At 41.0% G+C, this 19,971-nt stretch overlaps 1 protein-coding gene across 1 annotated transcript in view; it reads left to right on the top strand.

Annotated features, from left to right (window-relative positions):
- UGGT2 (UDP-glucose glycoprotein glucosyltransferase 2) overlaps positions 1–19,971 on the top strand; it is a 146,887-nt gene that overhangs the window by 7,961 nt on the left and 118,955 nt on the right. Inside the window, exons 3-7 of the mRNA XM_060191876.1 lie at positions 1,092–1,222; positions 1,906–2,018; positions 7,311–7,485; positions 10,483–10,579; positions 18,825–18,897. Of these exons, the coding sequence (XP_060047859.1) occupies positions 1,092–1,222; positions 1,906–2,018; positions 7,311–7,485; positions 10,483–10,579; positions 18,825–18,897 (589 nt within the window). The remainder of the gene's footprint in view (positions 1–1,091; positions 1,223–1,905; positions 2,019–7,310; positions 7,486–10,482; positions 10,580–18,824; positions 18,898–19,971) is intronic.

Genomic DNA, 19,971 nt, shown 5'->3' with positions numbered 1-19,971 from the left:
CAGGTGGTTTCTTCTATGTAAAGGGAGATGGTCTACTTGAGCTTTTCCCTTTGACTTGTCTCACTTAACATAATGCCTTCAGGTTCCATCCTAAACCAAGTCAAGGAGATGGCTTCATCACATTGAACCACTAAGCTTTTACTGCCAGTATTTATTCCCATTGCCCCTGTTAGTGCACTAGGCATTCTGCAGTACCAGGCTGCTGTTCTTCTCTGCCTTATCCCCAATCCAGGCATCTTCATCACCCCAAAGGTGTCTGAGAGATTTCAGATTCTAGGGCTTGTCCTCCTTCTTTCCCCACATGCCCAAGGAGATGGGTCCAGAGCAGTTCTCAGGTTAGTTTGTGTTTTATTCATTGGAGTTTGATTTGAATTCTGCCCCCTGAAATACTCCAGGCACACACAGTACACTGTACTGTGTACACTAAATCACAGTAGAAGTATTAGGATGTGCATTATGCTTACATTTTATGTACTGTCCTTAGTGTGAGTCTCTCTCTTTATTTTTACTGTCACCAGGGTTATTCTGGGGCTCAGTGCTAGCGCTGTGTATCCACTGCTCTTGGAAACCTTTCCCCCCTCCTTTCTATTTTATTTGACAGTAAAGAGAGAAGTTGAGACAGAAGCAAGATAGAGGAGAGTGAAAGATAGACACCTGCAGACCTGCTTCACCACTCGTGAAGCTTCCCCCGTGCAGGTCCATAGGTCGTTGGCAAGGAAGTGTGTGCACTAAACCAGGTGCACCACCACCATCCAGCCCCACCACTTCCTGCCCTTGTCTCCTCTGAAAGCCTAGCTAGGACTTCTGCCCTGCCTTTGTAGTCCACAGCCTTGAGTGGATTGGTCAGATAATGTAGCATCTTTCAAATTCACGTTAGTGGGATGATTTTCACCTGGTCTTGCATGACTTGCTTGGAATTCACTGGAAGAGCCAAGTGAAGTTAATCTGAAAGAGATTGTTTCCATTTTCCCCAACAGCATCTATAATTTAACTTCAGGTATAAGGCACTAAGTCAGCTTTACTGTGAGATGTGCCAATGTGTAGAGTATGAAATATTAACATTCTTTTTATTGAATTCTTTTTTTTTATAGAATCAGAGTATTCCTATTACAACTTAATCCTGAAGAAAGCTGGACAATTCTTAGACAATTTACATATCAATCTCCTAAAGTTTGCTCTGTCTATAAGGGCATATTCCCCAACTATTCAAATGTTTCAGCAGGTATGTACAGATATCCAGCTGTTTTACAAAGCCACATGCTGGGGGCCAGGTGGTGGCGCACCTGGTTAAGTGCACACATTACAGTGCGCAAGGGCCCAGGTTCAAGCCCCTAGTCCCTGCCTGCAGGGGGAAAGCTTCATGAGTGCTGAAGCAGGCCTGCAGGTGTTTCTCTGGCTCTCTCCCTTTCTAGTGCCCCCCTCCTCTCAATTTCTGGCTGTCTCTATCTAATAAATAAAGATAATTTAAAAAAAATAACAAAGCCACATGCTGACTTTGTGCAGAACCCTGCCTTAATATGTGTGTTCAGAATAGATTTAATGATTCCTGGTTCCATAATCTGTTATTGATTATATTGTGGTAAGAATGTATTATTTTATAATTGAATATGTCATGTTATTTTACAACTGGGGGGTTGAAGATAAATGAATGCTGAATGAACTATAATGAAAAATTACCATTTAATGGAATTAGAAACTCAACTCTGGACTATTTATTTCCCATTATAAAGTCAATTTTGTTAAAAATTTTATTCTGCTGGCATGTAGTTTTTTTAAAAAAAACTTTAATTAGAGCAATGACTTAATAGTAGTTGATGAGTTCTTTTAATCAAAAGTAATAGGAGTTTTTAAAATCATATTGTAATTATCAAGTCCTGCAGCTAGATATAATCTTTGAAACCGTAGATTGCAGCTGACGAGCGGCCACCAGATGGTTGTGATGCATTTGTGGTTATTCATAAGAAGCGCACCTGTAAAATCAATGAGGTTAAGAAGCTGCTGAAGAAGGCTACTTCGAGGTAAATTTCTGAGAGCTCTAATGAAGGAGTGGCTCAAAAAGAGAGGTGAGGGTTGAAGTAGCAGAAAAAACTTAGAGTGAGAAATAATAAGCAAAACAATGTCTCCGAGAATGCATCCTGTACTGAAAAACTGAATACTTCAGAACTGGTAGTTTAAGCTTTCTCCTGAAATGTGTGTGTTTTCTGTATTTTATCTTGATTACCTCTTAATTTTAGGGTACTGATTCTCTCTAGGCATAAATATGAGTACGTGTTTTCCAGAGGCATAATTCCTATAAACATACTAAACTGGGCTGCTTGTGATCTTTTAAAATCTAAAACTCAATATGTTAAGAGTAAAAACCAATTAGAAAATAATAACATTGAGCTGCTCTTTTATAATGTAATTCAAAGCATTGCACTTATACGTCTCTTATACTTTTCTTTTTTGCACCTGGGACATTAGTAGCAGTTTAGGGGCCAGGTGGTGGCACACTGTGGAGTGCGTGTGTTACCATGCACAAGCACCTAGGTTCAGGGCTCTGGTCCCCATCTGCAGTGGGAATCTTCACAAGTGGTGAGGTAGTGCTGCACATGTCTCTTGTTTCTTTCTTTCTCCCATCCCCCTCTCAATTTCTCTCCCATCTATCAAATAACAACAACAATAAAAATAAATACTAGTGTGAAATACTTGTTTATAGAAACGCTGACTAGACCATAGGATAAGAGGGCTACAGTTCCCACCACCAGTGATGATTTTTACAGAGTAATACCTACTCAGGTGTGCTTCAGTACCTCACAGTTTATACTTTCTTACTCCTCTTTTTTTTTTTACCAAATCATTTTATTGTGTAAGAGGTGATGATTTCCAAGACTTGTTGTTGCAAGTGTACAGTTGTTTTTTGCTTTTATTTTTCAGTAGAGACAAATTGAGAGGGCAGAGGGAACTAGATGGGGAGAGAGAAAGAGAGACTCTTGTGGTGGTGCTGCCTCATCACTCATGACGCCTCTTCCCTGCAGGAGGAGATTGGGGCCTTGACCCTGGGCCCTGGAACATGGTAACATGTTCGCTTTACTGGGTGAGCCACTGCCCAGCCCTAGTTATTTATACTTTTTTTTTTTTTTTTTGCCTCCAGTGTTATTGCTGGGGCTTGGTACCTGCACTACGAATCCATTGCTCCTGGAGGCCACTTTTTTTCCTTTTGTTGCTCTTGTTATTTATTGTTGTTGTTGCTGTCGTTGTTGGATAGGACAGAGAGAAATGGAGAGAGGAAAGGAAGACGGGAGAGAAAGATTGACACCTGTGGACCTGCTTCACCACTTGTGAAGCGACCCCACTGCAGGTGGGGAGCAGGGGGCTTGAACTGGGATCCCTACGCCGGTTCTTGTGCTTTGTGCCATGTGCACTTAACCTGCTGCACTACTACCTGGCCCCCAGTTGTTTATACTTTTAAAAGTATTAAAGTTTCTGGGGCCAGGTGGTGGCGCACCTGATAGAGCACATATGCTACATTGCACAAGGGCCCTGGTTCAAACCCCAGTTCCCCACCAAAAGAGGGAAAACTTCATGAGCATGCTCCCTCTCTACCTCCTTTTTCCCTCTCAGTTTTTCTCTTTCCAATGAAAAAAAATGTTAAAAAGTATTAAAGTTTCTCTGGTTTCTAGATTACTCTTTACATATTAAACTATAACATGCACTTAGTAATTATCTTATTTGTTAGAAGCCAATATTTTCTAATATATCCTGTAATTTGATATGAAAGATGTTTATATAGCCAGTATTTTTCATGTGTACATTTCAGAATTAGTTTTTTTCCAGTGATTTTTACTAATATTTTCTGGTAGCTTTCTTAAAGCCTCATCTGTAATTTATTTTCATTAAAAGATAAAGATGCAGTCAGATCCTTTTCCCTCTCAGATCATTATTCTTTAGTCATTTAGTATATTTGTAAGGGTTATAATACAGTTTTGTTCAAGGGGCCTGGCGATGGCTTGCCTGATTTAAACACAGATATGCAAAAGGACCCAGGTTCAAGCCCCCAGTCTCCACCTGCAGGGGGAAAGCTTCATGAGCAGTGAAGCAGGTCTGCAGCATCTGTCTTTCTCTCCCCTTCCATCTCCTGCTCCTTTCTCAGTTTCTTTCTGTTCTATCCAATAAAATTGAAAGAAGAAAATGGCCACGGGGAGCAGTGGATTCATAGTGCCGGCACCAACCCCCAGCAGTAACCCTGTAGTCCTGGTGGCAATAAAAATATTATATACATACATACATGTGTGTGTGTGCATGTGTGTGTGTATACGGGGGGAGGAGAGAGTCTAGTTCCTAGCCAGTTGTCCTATACCATTTACTGTTTGTTTTTTCAATGCCTCATTGTTTTAGTGTTTGTTTTCTAACATATTCTGACCTTTGACCTTCATTTCTTCATAGGTGCCTGACTCCTCCACAGTTCGTTTGCTCTTTGTGCTTTGCTGCCTTCATGTCAGGGATCTCTCTTTCCATCTTCATGTCTCCTAAAAGGCCTTGATAGGGTTTTGGTTATAACTACAGTAGACCTGTTGATTAATTTTTAAAGAATTTAAGGGCTGGAACACTATATACTCACCTTGGATAGTGTGCTGCTTTGCCAGCTTGTGACCCAGCTTGGAGCCCAACACCTCACTGCATTGACGGAAGCTTCGGTGCTGTGTTCTCTCTCTCTTTTTCTCTGTCATTCTCTCTCCCCCTCCTTCCTTCCCTCCCTACTTCCTTTCATTGCCACCAGAGTTGTCAATGGGGCTCAGTGCCTGCACAACAGTAAACCATCATCGTACTTAAGTGATACAGACTAGTTGGGCACATCAGCTCTGTAGCCTTCCATTAGAAAGGAGAGTCTTTTTTTTTTTCCCCTTTATTGTCTCCAGGGTTATCACTGGGGCTCACTGCCAGCAACACTCTTTCACTCTGAAGATCTTTTTTTTTTTTCATAGAGGATGAGTAACAGGGAGGAAGAAGTCAGAAAAGAGAGATACCTGCAGCACTGCCCCACTGCTCATGAAGCTTTACTATGTAGATGGAGACTGGGGGCTTGGACCCAGATCCTGACACATGGAAACGTGTACTCTCCACTGGGCAAGACACCACTGACCCCGTGACTGACTTCTGAGCCCACAGTCTTGTTTTTGGAATATTATTCATGTCTTCTTTTCTTCTCATCATTCCTTAAAAATTAGAAAATGAACAAATGGTTCTAGAACTTTGAACCCATTTAATAAAATATTGCATTTCAACACCTTTGATATTCTTTTTTTTTAATATTTATTTCCTTTTTTGTTGTCTTTGTTGTTTTTATTGTTGTTGTAGTTATGTTGTTGATGTCGTCGTTGTTGGATTGGACAGAGAGAAATGGAGAGAGGAGGGGAAGACAGAGAGGAGGAGAGAAAGAGAGACACCCGCAGACCTGCTTCACCACCCGTGAAGCGGCTCCCCTGCAGGTGCTCGAACCGGGATCCTGACGCCAGTCCTTGGGCTTTGCGCCACATGTGCTTAACCCACTGTGCTACTGCCCGACTCCCACCCTTGATATTCTTAAACTTTCTTCCCTATTTTTTTTCCTACCTCTTACTTGTTCAAAGATGTTGACTGAGATTTGAGTTGAAATTCTGGTTTTTGGTTTGATCTTGTCCTGATTATTTAACTTGTCTGAGCCACAGAAACCTTGAAATTTTTTGTCAATGGTAGTAGCTATGTAAAGGAACTGTACAGGTATAATTTACTAATATTTGTAAAGAATTAGTTCATGGGGGCTGGGCAGTGGTGCACTGGGTTAAGTGCACATAGTATGAAGCTCAAGGACCTGCACAAGTGATCCCAGTATGAGCCCCTGGCTCCTTACCTGTGGCGGGGGACGCACTACGCAAGTGGTGAAGCAGGTCTACAGGTGTCTGTCTTTCTCTCCCCCCTCTGTCTTCCCCTCTTCTCTCAATTTCTCTCTGTCATATCCAGTAAAATGGAAAAATGGCTTCCATAAGCAGTGGAATCATAGTGGTGGCACTGAGCCCCAGTGATAACCAACCTTAGAGGCAAAAAGAATTTAGTTCATTGCTTGGAAAATAAGTTTGCATGTAGTAACAGATCTAGAATTTAGAACTTATTTATTTCTTTGATTATCCTTCAGAACTTAAGAAGCTGATATGCATATGAACTACTGATAATCTTTGTATGTGATAGTTTATTAGATATTTGGGACCCATTTTCAAGAAATGTAAGATATAATAAGAATAGTAATTTGCTGAAGAAAATGTTTTTTTAAACGTGGAGCAGGAGATAGTTCATCCTGTAAAGTGTGCATTAGGGTGCGTATGAAGCCCTGGAATTGAGCCCCCAGCCTATGGCGCCGCCATGTGACGCTCCGTGGTGAAACGGTGCTGTGGTATCTTTCCTCTGCTCTGCCTCTCCCTCTCTTGTCTCTATTGCGTTCATTCTAAAGTGGTGGAAAAATTGGTCTGGGGAGAACATCCAGTGGTAGTATTATAAATGTTTCTGTCCAAGGGACCAGCACTGCATCAAAAGAGCATGTTGTCATTATGTGTTACCATGTAAAGATAGTGAATTTTTGGGGTCAAGTGTTGACACATCTGATAGAGTGTACATGTAATCCTGTGCAAGGATCCATGTTCAAGCCCCTAGTCCCCTCCTGCAGAAGGGAAGCTTCACGAGTGTTGAAGCAGTGTCAAGAGATATTTCTCTCTCTTTTTCTATTATCTTTATTTGTTGGATAGAGACAGCCAGAAATTGAGAGAGTAAGGAGAGATAGAGAGGGAGAGAGACAGACTTCTGCAACATTGCTTCACCACTCATGAAACTTCCCCACTGAAGGTGGGGGCCAGGGGCTTGAACTGGGGTCCTTGTGCACTGTAATGTGAGCACTCACAGGTGTGCCACCATCTGGCCCCTTCATTTCTCTTTCTGTCTCTGTATGTTTCCCCTCTCAATTTATATCTGTCCCTATGAAAGAAAGAAAGAAGAAGAGAGGGAGAAAAAGAAAGAAAAGAGAGAAAGTAGAGGGAACGGGGAATTGATGGTGCAGGAACTGAGCCCCAAAGATAACCCTGGTGGCAATAAAAAATAATAAAAATAAAAGAAGATAGTGGATATTTTCTGGTTGGAAAATAGAAGTATGTTTAATATCCAGTATGTGGTAATCCTGATTTCTTTTTTTCCCCCTTTCTATCATTTAAAAATTACATATACAGAGTCACTACAGGAAATTAATAATAAAAGTGTTTTCTCTTTACTTCCAATATGTTAAGTTTTATGTTTTATTTATATTACAGGCCTGAACCCTATCTGTTCAAAAGAGATCATGTATTTCCCACAAACAATGTAGATTTACCAGTGATTATCCTCTATGCAGAACTGGGTACCCGAGCATTTGGTAATTTTCACAAGGTATTATCTGAAAAGGCTAAAAAAGGGGAAATTTTGTATGTTCTTCGCCATTACATTCAGGTACGTCTGTTTAATTTATACTCACATTGACTGTAAAATTTCATTTAGTTTAAAATTTCAGTAGTTCCCTTATTAGGTTTAATGTTAATAATTTCAATGAGTTCATGATTAACATTTCCGATCTTCTGGTGTTAAAAAGTATGTATGATACCTTTAGTTCAGGTATTAATTTTGATGTCGTCAAACTTATCCACTATAAATGGGAGTGAGGAATCAGCAGGTGTGTTCATCTTTTTAAAAAAAGATTTTATTTATTTATTTATTAATGAGAAACATAGGAGGAGAGAGAAAGAACCAGGCATCACCCTGGTACATGTGCTGCCAGGGACTGAACTTAGAACCTCATGCTTGAGAGTCCGACGCTTTATCCACTGCACCACCTCCCAGACTACATTGCATATATCTTTTTTAAAAGATGTCCACCCCTCATAAGAGTTCCTGGTATTCCTCCTAGGTATGCTTTTCTAGTAGGTAATAGTAAGAATATTACCAAGTTATTCTTAGAAGATTTTCACCACTAAATAAGCAAATAATACTAGCCAGCTTTCTGGGAAGTTTGTAGCATCACTGTGTAGCCTTTTGTTTAATAAATGAAATATTTACATTTCAAAATAGTTATAAATTAGTTAATATATATAGTTCTAACAAAAGTAGGTTGATTAATGGCATCTGGTAAACAGACACCTCTTTGGGTGAGGAAGAAAGAAATAGAAAAATGTCACTTACTTAATCTATGAGCACTTTTGATTTACAAATACAAACTTATGAAATTAGAATTTATCATATGTGTAAGTATTTATGACATATGAAAGAGTTTCACATGAGAAAGAGAAGGAGCAGAGATGAAGAAGGGAGAGGAGAATGATGAGGGGGAGAGAAGAACCAGAGTACCACTGTGGTACATGTAGCACTAAGAATGGAACTAGAAACTTCTGGCGTTCAAGCCTGATGCTCTTCCAGTTGAGCTATTTCCCCCAACCACCAACTCAAATTTTACAGTTACATGTTTTCAAGGCAAAATTTAATATTGAATTTAATGAACATTTTTCTCTGTTACTGAGAAACTAATAGCATTCTAAAATTGACCATGGAAATTGGTTTGTGAATTGCTTTTCTTGTATTAACTATTACAAGATATGTGGATTTACAAATTCAATTTACATAGCCACCAACTGGTGATCTTTTGAGTGGATAGTCAAAATGTATTTTTAGGATTAATTATATGAAATTGAAAACTCTTTAAATTTTTCTCAACTTTGTCAGATTACTGCAATTATAAATAACTCTGTTCCTCTTGCTGTGTCTTTCATGATGTCTTGTACCTGAGAAATTAGCAAATTAAATTCTAGTGTGGGCAGCAATGTTAGATATTTGACTACATATCTGAAACTAATTCTTACATCATCTTTTCTGGAAATAGAGCAGTCCTGAAATAGTTATTCTGGTCATGTACTTATTTCCAAAACCAGGAGAGAAGTTTAGGGGAGAAAAAAATTAAAAAAAAAAAGATTAATTTCACTATTTAGCTTCTTCCAATCTCTGCCTCTTCTGTTATGTTTAGGCTTTTAAACTGCCCATGTGTAAACCTGAACTAAAGAAAGATACACAGCATCTTTGAGGGAGTTTACTTAACTCTAGGGTAAACTGGCTTCTTAGCACCTGAAAGAAGATGACAAATGATAATGATGGTAGCCCTGCAGATAACAATTTCAGCCTGGAAACTAGGAAGGACATTAAACATCTTCTAAAATATTATGTATATTCACTCTGGCTGCTTGCTTTTGGAAATCGGGAGGCAACTTCTCATCTTTGATAGGGTTATAGTCACTAGAAGGACATTACCTATTTGCTTTGACTGGAGAGGGAGGAATTTAGTGCCAGCAGACTGATTGAAAGTGAGACAACTCAATTGTAGGTAATTGTTGCCTCTCATTGAAAGCATAGACATTAATTTGTGGCACTTGGTAGATTTCAGTCATAGAGAAACTGAAAGGAAAATTCACTCAAGTTGCTCCAGGCTCGGAGATTTTCATCTCATTTATTTCTTTCTGTTTAAAAAAAAAAAAAAAAAAAGAATCAGGTCCTGGAACTTGATGGCAGAGGATTATTATGTGGAAAACTGAGAAATGCTACATATGTACAAGCTACTTTATTTTACTGTTGCTTAAATAACCTGCACATAATCCCCCAATAAAGAAGTAAAAAAAAAATGTCATCAAAAAGAAAGAAAAGATTTAATGAGAGAGAGAGAGAGAGATCATTGTTCAACATTGGCATATGGTGGCAGTGGCGGTTGAATGGGGCCTCTAGACCTTAGCCATAAAAATGTGGGGCACAGCTGCTGTGTGTCTCCCTGCCCCAGCCCTTGCTTGCGTCTAGTATTGTTTCTGGCAGCATCTACACAACTAGTATGTGAATAGCATTTTCTAGTTTAGCAAATTAGGCATAGTTCCCCCAGAGAAGTACAGTTTTGAGAAAACTTGATTTCATTTGGATTCCCTGTTAATTAACTCATGGGGGAGCCATGGAACTTACATGGTATAACGATTTTAAGGGGACCAGGTGGTGGCACACCTGGTTAAGTGCACACATTACAGTAAGCAAGGACTCGAGTTCGAGCCCCTGGTCCCTACCTGCAGGGGGAGAGCTTCACAATTGAGGAAGCAGGGCTGTAGGTGTTTCTCTATCTCCCCCCTCTCAATTTCTCTCTATCTCTCCATTACTAAAAAATAAATAAATATGTTAAATAAGTTTTAATATCAGATGATAGTCTGTTGTAAAAAATATAAGTTAAATAGTAGATGTATGCCAGTTTTTTAGAAAGTATGAAAGTGACAGACAATCCTTGATAGATTCTCTAGAGAGTGTAAATATTTTCTAGTGAATAAAAAAGTCAGTGTTGATAATCTACCCATATGTCTTAATATACAATCATACTGAATTTAAAACTAGTTGCTTGACTATATTCTCTCTTCCAAAATAAATGTGTCTAAATAGAAACCAAGTTCACAGAAAATGTATTTATCTGGCTATGGTGTGGAGCTAGCCATTAAGAGCACAGAATACAAAGCGTTGGATGACACCCAAGTTAAAAGTAAGTTTTGGGGTTTGTTTGTTTTGTTTTGTGTTTGTCTCTGCTTAAGTAGAATGGAAATTTTGATGTTTACATACATCTGTTTTTAAACAAATTAATCAGTGTAACATTACAAATGTTACTGTGAGTCTGGAGGCTGTGTAAATACATCTGTGAACCTGTAATTCATGGTGAACACACTGCCTTCAGAAGCTTATCTGAAGTGGGGGGGGGGACTTAAGGACTGAGGTCCCAGCTTCCATCGCCAGCATCCCATGCCAGAGTGATGTTCTGGTTCTCTTTTTCCTTCTCCCTCATTCTCTTCCCACCTCTCTCTTTTTCTCATCTCTCTCATTGATCTTTAGGATAAGACAAAGCTGAATTGTGAAATATTAAATATATAGAGTACTTCTTTTATTTAATTTTTTATTTAGAAAAAGGAAACATTGACTAAGCCATAGGATAAGAGGGGTACAACTTCACACAATTCCCACCACCCGAACTCTGTATCCCATCCCCTCCCCTGATAGCTTTCCTATTCTTTAACCCTTTGGGAGTATGGACCCAAGGTCATTGTGGGATGCAGAAGGTGGGAGGTCTGGCTTCTGTAATTACTTGCCTGCTGAATATGGGTGTTGGCAGGTCAATCCATACTCCCAGCCTGTCTCTCTACCTAGTGGGGAAGGGCTCTGGAGAAGCGGAGCTCCAGGGCACATTGATGGGGTTGTCTGTCCAGGGGTGTCTGGTCAGCATCATGCTAGCATCTGGAACCTGGTAGTTGAAAAGACAGTTAACACATGAAGCCAAAAAAAATTGTTGCGTAATCATGGACCTAAAGGCTGGAATAGTGCATATGAAGAATTAGGTTTACTCTGTTTTGTAGATAGCTAGTAGGCATATTTTAGTTATATTCCAAAGGGCCTGTGGCTATACTGATACCTTTTTTTTTTCCTGAGCTTAAAATCTGATATGCAGGTGGATCCTAATTATTATTTGGGGAGGTGGTGTCATGGCTGGCAGAAGGACCAGAAAGCTGGATCAGGGAAGAGAATAGCTTCCAAATATGGAAAAGGTGTATAAATATTGTTGACTGTAAACCCCATCGATTTGATGTGATCTGGGGCCCATATTTAACTTAGGAGCCTTTGTGAGCTCTGTATCCCTGTAGATCTGAGCTCACATTCTATGATCATAAGTAGGAACATTCCAAGCTGCCTCAATATCAGGACCCATCTTCCTCAGTGTAGCATAAAGTATGTTGTCCATTGTTGTTTTGCGCGGGCTATGTTGTTTTCACCGGGCTAGCTTCACGGGCGGGTAACAGACGACCAGGGATTCATGGTTGAGCTGTAGGCAGTATCTCTTTATTCATGCAGGACTCAGCACAATCTAAGACGAGCTAAGCTAAACTCAAGGTACAGTACTGTAAAACTCACAATGCTGTCTTTATATATACTTGCCAAGTAAGGTGGAAACAGGATGTGACATAGAGAGGGTGGAGAGAAAAGTGACTGGTGAAAATCAGAGTGTGACAAAGAGGGGGCAGAGCAGGCGAGAATCCTATCACTGAACCACAAATGCCCTGGAGGGAGGGTGGAACTTGTTAACAGTGGTTATGTAAATAGAATGAAGTGGTTATGTAAATAGAATGAAGTGGTTATGTAAATAGAATAGTGTTAAGCAGGGGGGATTTAAACCAAATGAAACAGAAGGGGTCTCATGCATACCAACAATTCCCCCTTTCTTTTTAACTAATGGCCATTGTGGGGTGAACAGAAACGTATATCGTACAGGCGTTTTCAAAAGAACTGGCATAAGACATGGAATACAAAATAGGCGAGCAGCAATTACCAATGTGATGTCAAGGGGAATGTTTCTTGCCTCAAAGGGCAAGGCCTAGCAAGCGAAATGGCATTTCTTGCCTCTGGGAATGCTTCATGCCTCTGGGGGCATCTCTTGCCTCAAAGGGCGTTTCCTGCCTCTGTGGGCATCTCTTGCTTCTTGGGGCGCTTCATGCCTCTGTGGGCATAACCTAATAAGGAGGGGGAGTTTTCTACTTCTGGGGCAGAGCCTGCAGGCGAGGGGACATGGTCTATAAAGTCTCAAGGCAATTGGCTGAAGTTAGTCTTTGAGAAACACAGCATCATGTACCAGTAAGTCCGATGGAGGTGTCAGTCCAAAGTAGCTGACCACAGAAGAAAATGCCAGAGGATGAAACGCTGCACGTCTGTCTCGATGGGGAATGTCGGCCACCAGAATTCTGCTTTTCTTTTTACAGTACTGTACTTTGAGTTTAACTTAGCTCGTCTTAGATTGTGCTGCGTCCTGCATGAATAAAGAGATACTGCCTACAGCTCAACCATGAGTCCCTGGTCGTCTGTTACCCGCCCGTGAAGCCAGCCCACTGAAAACAAGCTAACCCATCGAAAACAACATATGGCGCCACAACGTGGGACCAGACCTGCGCAACTCCCAGATAAGTGAAGACTTTGCCTACCTATGCACTATGGTCTTCTCTTCTACTTATGAAGAGGTTTGCCAAAGCCTCTACTATTTCATCATGAGACAGTTACTCTGTCTCTGCAACATTTTGTTCTGGGCCAAACTTTGTTTCCCTGACCAGGAACTTTGGTTTCTTATGACTGGGATCATAGAGCTTGGCAGATGCACTGAGATTTCTCCTTGGACTTTCTGGATTCTCTCTCCCATGTTTCCTGAGGAAAAGGACTACATTTTGCTCCAGGCCACAGTTTGGTTCTTTATGACTGTGATCGTAGACCTTGGGATATGCATGGGGATTTCCCCTGGAACTTTCTGGACTTCTTCTCGAATGTTTCCCATGGAGAAGGACTACTCTAATTTGAAGAACATTCTTGAGTACCCTGGCAGTTCCCAAGTATGGAGACATGTGGTTAGTTCTACTCTCCTGATTGGATTCTTTCTTCGATGGGAAGACGCTTTTAAAAATGGGTGCCTGAAGCAATCCAGCCGCAACAGTCAGAAGCACCCTAAATGGAATTTCGAGGACCTTTTTGGACTAGGACGTCCTCCGGGGATTCTTAATCCTACATGGTGAGATCTTGATAATCTGGTTCAAGTTGTGTTTCATAAGAGAATGATTTGAATGACTGAATTTTTGTTTGCCATTGACTTAAAAAAAAAAAAAGCTGGACGCAGCCATGATTTCTAGAGACATCCAGAAACAATCCAAAAAATTTTTTTTTCCCTCCTTTGATTTCTCTTTTACGTCTTGACATGAATCTGAAACGTTTAATCCTGAAAACTGTATGAGTTATGGGTGGGGCAGATAGTGCAATGATTATGTTAATTATTCCCATGCCTGAGGCTTTTAACCGTGGTTCTTCTGTTTACCTTTCCACATTTTATTGAGTTTAAACTGTTTAAACAACCTTAAAATGATACTAGAAAGGACTTCCAATTATAATGGAGTTATCAATTATAGTAAACTTCTAATCTGCTACAAGTTTTGTTTGACAAGTAAGTGAATTTCAGCTGTCAAAGTCTTCACATGAAAAAGCATCTACTCAAATGGAATTCCTGGAAATCCATTTGGATCCTGTTCTCTGACATCGCCCCTGGAAACCAATGATGAGACCTGGCACGACCTAAAGAAACAGATTCACAGACTCCAAAGCTCACTCTCTACAGAAAAGCAGAATTCTGGTGGCCGACATTCCCCATCAAGACAGACGTGCAGCGTTTCATCCTCTGGCATTTTCTTCTGTGGTCAGCTACTTTGGACTGACACCTCCATCGGACTTACTGGTACATGATGCTGTGTTTCTCAAAGACTAACTTCAGCCAATTGCCTTGAGACTTTATAGACCATGTCCCCTCACCTGCAGGCTCTGTCCCAGAGGCAGAAAACTCCCACTCCTTATTAGGTTATGCCCACAGAGGCATGAAGCACCCCAAGAAGCAAGAGATGCCCACAGAGGCAGGAAACGCCCTTTGAGGCAAGAGATGCCCCCAGAGGCATGAAGCATTCCCAGAGGCAAGAAATGCCCTTTCACCTGCTAGGCCTTGCCCTTTGAGGCAAGAAAAGCTCCCCTTGGCATCACGCTGGTTATTGCTGCTCGCTTATTTTGTTTTCCATGTCTTATGCCAGTTCTTTTGAAAACGCCTGTACGATATAGGTTTCTGTTCACCCCTACACTACTATTCCCCTGACAGAGATGAAGCCTTTTACAGACATTGACCCAGTTATATATGGCCATAAAGTAGAGGCGCCATATGTTGTTTTGCGTGGGCTATGTTGTTTTCACCGGGCTAGCTTCACGGGCGGGTAACAGACGACCAGGGATTCATGGTTGAGCTGTAGGAAGTATCTCTTTATTCATGCAGGACGCAGCACAATCTAAGACGAGCTAAGCTAAACTCAAGGTACAGTACCGTAAAACTCACAATGCTGTCTTTATATATTCTTGCCAAATAAGGTGGAAACAGGATATGACATAGAGAGGGTGGAGAGAAAAGTGACTGGTGAAAATCAGAGTGTGACAAAGAGGGGGCAGATTAGGCAAGAATCCGATCACTGAACCACAAATGCCCTGGAGGGAGGGTGGGACTTGTTAACAGTGGTTATGTAAATAGAATAGTGTTAAGCAGGGGGGATTTAAACGAAATGAAACAGAAGGGGTCTCATGCATACCAACAGTCCATCCTTTCTTCGGAGGTTGGAACATTCACTACCATTGTTGATCCAAGTTGAGGGCAAGGTCCTATGGGGCCCCACAAAGGGGTCTATTGTGTTGTTCCTGATATAGATGACCGGTAACAATGGAGAGAGGGATTTATTTGAGGTCTAGGCTCATCATGTGTGTTTGGGAATCTCAGGACTCCCTGGTTAGGGCCCCAGTGACTTGTCGTTTAAGTTTTGGGGGCACCAGCAGGCCGGGCTAGCTTTGCGGTGGTGAACAGAGACTCGTGGACACACGGCTGGGCTGAGAAGCTGCAATTTAATCTTTATTCATGAATGGGCAAATCACCACACCATGTGCTTCCCAATCATTCTTCCTCCGCAGCTGCTGCTGGGACTCTGGACGTCCTTAGCATACGGGGCGGGGAGAAAGCGGGGTGAGAAACTAGCAAGGGCCAAACCATTTCTCTCAGAGGTAGGGGGAAGGGGGCCAGACCAACACGAAGAATACCAACATATTCCCCCTTTTCTTTTTAACTAAATGACCACAGTATGAGGGGTGTGGGGTGAACAGAAACCTATATCGTACAGGCATTTTCAAAAAAAAGAAACTGGCACAAACATGGAGAAACATGGAAGTGAGTAACAAGAACCAGTGTGCTGCCAAGGGAAGGCCTGAGGGGGCTAATTTTTGCCTCTGGGCAAAACTTTATCAGCTTAAAAAAACATTTCCTGCCTCTGGGGGGTGTACTTGCCTCGACGGGCATTTTCTAGCATGGGGGGAGGGTGAGGCCTAGAGTCCCAAGGCATGGCTGCAGTCAGTCTTTGAGAAACCCAGCAGCATAAGGGAAGCTGCTACTTTTGTGCAAAGTGTCCGAGGTGTACCAGTGAGTCTGTTAGAAGTCCATAGCAGATGTCCACCGAAGAATTGCCAAGGGGTGAATTGTTGTACATCTGTCTCGATGGGGAATGTCAGCCATCAGAATTCTGCTTTTCTGTAGAGAACTTGACAGCTGCAGTTCACTTATTTATGAAACAAAACTTGTAGCAGGTTAGAAGTTTACCACAATTGATAACTCTATTACAATTAGAAATCTTTTTTAGAATGATTTTAAGATTGTTTAAAGTTTAAACAATAGAATGTAAAAAGGTAGACATAAGAATCAAGGAAAGAAAACCTCAGGCATGAGAATCATTAGCATAGCCATTGTGTTATCTACCATTTCTAATAGAGAAGGTAATCGAGAGTTTTACATATCAACAAGTCTATTTAACCTTTTGTTACACCCATTCAAGATGGAGACATACCCTAGGTGTGCGCAGGTTTTGTTTAGACCAACTTGGTTAAAATATATTGATTTTTAACTAATTTTTTACCTCAGACTTTAAATGTAAGTTAATCTTATCTTTATGAGAATTACATTGAAAACCTTTTTCATTTAACTTTGGTAAGAATATAGCCTTAAAGTTACATTGTTAACCTTAAAGTTAATGTTACCAAACTTTAAACACACATGTAAACATGGTCATTAATACACAAGGAGAGAAACCTTTGTTACGAAGACATGTCATTTTAAACACGAATTTAGATCTGTACTGTCTTAGTTGTTGTTGTGGGGGTCACCATCCGGAGGTGGGGCCTCCCGCGCAGCTCCACTTCTAGGAATTGCAGGTTGCGATCTCTGCACGAATCTCTGCGTATTCTAGCTCATCTGCCTTCAGACCTGAGCTGAGGATCTCGGCCAGGGGGCCCAGTTTCGACAGGGAGCCCGCAGTCTCCAGGTGGTCCGGGATCTGTCCAGACTTCATAGCACGAGGGCGGGCGGGCCAGCCGTGCAGAAGGCGTGGGCCGAGGTGCCCCGGGTGGCGGCCGTGATAGGCTGCCGCGGCCCTGCCCCATTGCCCTGCCATGTCTGCTGCCCTGCTCCCAGCGGCCGAGCAGCGTGGAGGGAGCCGGTGCCCAATGCCCCGCGCCATGCAGCGGAAAGCCGGCTCCTGCAGGCTGGCATTGGGCTCCTGTGGGCTGGTGTTGGTCGGAAACCACAGAGTGGTCCAGAGATAAATGTTCCAGAAACAGCGAAACAGTCTCGTGAAGAAAGGGCAGAGGCCTTTGGAGATCTCTTCACAAGCAGAAGAGAAGGCCATAGTGCATAGGTAGCCAAATTGTCTTCACTTATCTGAGAGATGCGCAGGTCAGGTCCATGTGGGCACCATTTGTCGTTAATGTTTCGGGGGTGCCAGCAGGCCGGGCTAGCTTCGCAGTGGTGAACAGAGACTCGTGGACACACGGCTGGGCTGAGAAGCTGCAGTTTAATCTTTATTCATGAACGGCAAATCACCACACCATGTGCTTCCCAATCATTCTTCCTCCGCAGCTGCTGCTGGGACTCTGGACGTCCTTAGCATACGGGGTGGGGAGAAAGAAGGGGCGCGAAACTAGCAAGGGCCAAACCATTTCTCTCAGAGGTAGGGGGGAGGGGGCCAAACCAACACGAAGAATGCCAACAGTGACTGATAGTGGCCTGATAGTGACTAAAGAGTCATCGTTAAAGTATGCCAGTCTCTTGCCCTTATTCAGCTTTTGCAGTCCTTGCTTTGATGAGGTTAGCTTTAGAGTGAGTGAGAGAACTGTAATAGGAAGTAGGTGAGGAGGGTATCTCAGTTTAAGTAGACACTTTCATTTTGAACTTTATACTGACTCACTACAGACTATTGTGTTTTTGCTTTCAGGTATATGTTTTTCCCTAATTTATGGGTACATGTGAACATATGCTTTATCTTTCGGGACCTGGTCTATATCTAGGTTTTGGGATTTTGTTAGGAAGTGAACCTCCTGGAATGGAATTTTAAAATACAATGAAAGGAAAGGTCTCACCTAAGTAGTGAGGGTTAAGGGCTGACATTCCATGCCTGTTGTCTCTGGACACGGTCTGAAGTGAAGCTTGCTGAGGTGGTACTCCTTGTGTTGAATAGATTGGGATCAGTGGATGTAATATCATTTGGTGTGAATTGAGAGAAGCATGCAGGAAAGTGAGCCCCACCCTAGAGGTTCCAGGACTGGGGGAAATATAGGCTCTAGAGAGGAAGCGGGAGGTTCCTGCTGTCTTAGGGTTTTAGAAGACAATAAATAGTTATTGCTATAATCACATATAGAATACTTCTTAAAATTTTAAATATTGGGGCCGAGTGGTGGCACATCTGGGTAAGTGCACTCACTATGGTACACAAGGACCTGAGTTCAAGTCCTCAGTCCCCACCTGCAGAGGGAAAGCTTCACAAGAAGTGGAGCAGTGCTGCAAGTGTCTGTCACTCTTCCTCTTTATCACCCCCTTTCCTCTCGATTTCTGTCTGTCTCTATCCAATAAATAAAGATAATAAAATATTTTTAAAGAAATGTTAAATATTTAATAGCCAGGTGTGTTTGAATAAGGGTTTAAATTTAGGAATACAGATGTGCACAAGTCTGTACCGTTAAGCTGATCCATGAATGAACCAAGTAAAACTAATGGAATGTGACTTTATTTTGAATTAGTCTAAATTATTAGATGTGCCTTTCTTCATCCAAAACTACTTTTGTTTTACTTTGCTTTTGTTCCCAAAATATAGCTGTGACTAATACAACAATAGAGGATGAATTAGCAACAGATGAAGTACAAGGATTTCTTTTTGGAAAACTGAAGTAAGTCTAAATTCATGTGAAATTGTATTTTTATACTCTTACATTTATTTATAAAGAAATTATCAATATAATGTATAGGTACATTTTATGTTTCACTTCTCTAAAGATGCATGTAATTTATTACAAAAAATGGCAGAGTTAATGCATGAAAAACACAAAATGAAAAATAAGCACTAGTTCTAGAATTGAGATAGCAATACCTAGTGTTCTAAGATTTCAATCTTTCTCTACAAATGTTACAACCATAAATAAATGCATGTTGTTTTGCACAATGAAGCTATACTGTACATATTTTTTTCATAATACTCTAGCCTCACTGAAGCAATACATAAATTAGAACTTTAAAACTAATTTATTGTAAAAAGCATGGTTAATACTGGATCTGTAGCAAGAAAAATGACAGTGTTGTGTCAAAAGATGAAATTTGTTTTTTTCAAAAATTTGTGTCATAGATTACCATGCTAAAAACTTTTTGACATTTATTCTTAATTGCACATACACATGTAAGAAATCTTTCCAACATTAAGCTGTACCCCCTTTATTTTCCTGCATCCCTGACTGAAGACAAGGAATAGGATGGTGAGTGCTGAATAAATACTCATGAAGAGGGTTGTTTGATTGATCAATAGGAAAATTTTTAATTCTGTTACAAATTTAAAATTATAAATAAAGAACTGTTTTTACTGACATTTAGTTCTTATTGAATAGTAACAATATCTACAGAGGTCACCTAAAGTCAGTTCTGGTGAGCATATAACTTTAGTAAGCAAGGGCAACATCTTTTTTTGAGTGGCTAAGAAAGTTGTCACACACACACACACACACACACACACACACGCACGCACGCACACACATACACACTGGAATACTACTCAGCTGATAAGGTGAAATCATCTCCTTTGCCTCATCTTGGATATAGAGCTTGAAGGTATCATATTAAGTGATATAAATCAAAAAGAGAAGGGTAACTACTGGATGATCTCACTAATAGAGCTTAAACAAGGGGAACATTTTAGATATTGCTAATATATACCAGTGACTGAGTTAAATTCCTAAAGTATACTAGCCAAGAAG

Source organism: Erinaceus europaeus, chromosome 5 (genome assembly GCF_950295315.1).
Source record: "Erinaceus europaeus chromosome 5, mEriEur2.1, whole genome shotgun sequence".
NCBI classification, from domain to species: domain Eukaryota; kingdom Metazoa; phylum Chordata; class Mammalia; order Eulipotyphla; family Erinaceidae; genus Erinaceus; species Erinaceus europaeus.
This window is presented reverse-complemented; position numbering and strand designations above follow the sequence as displayed.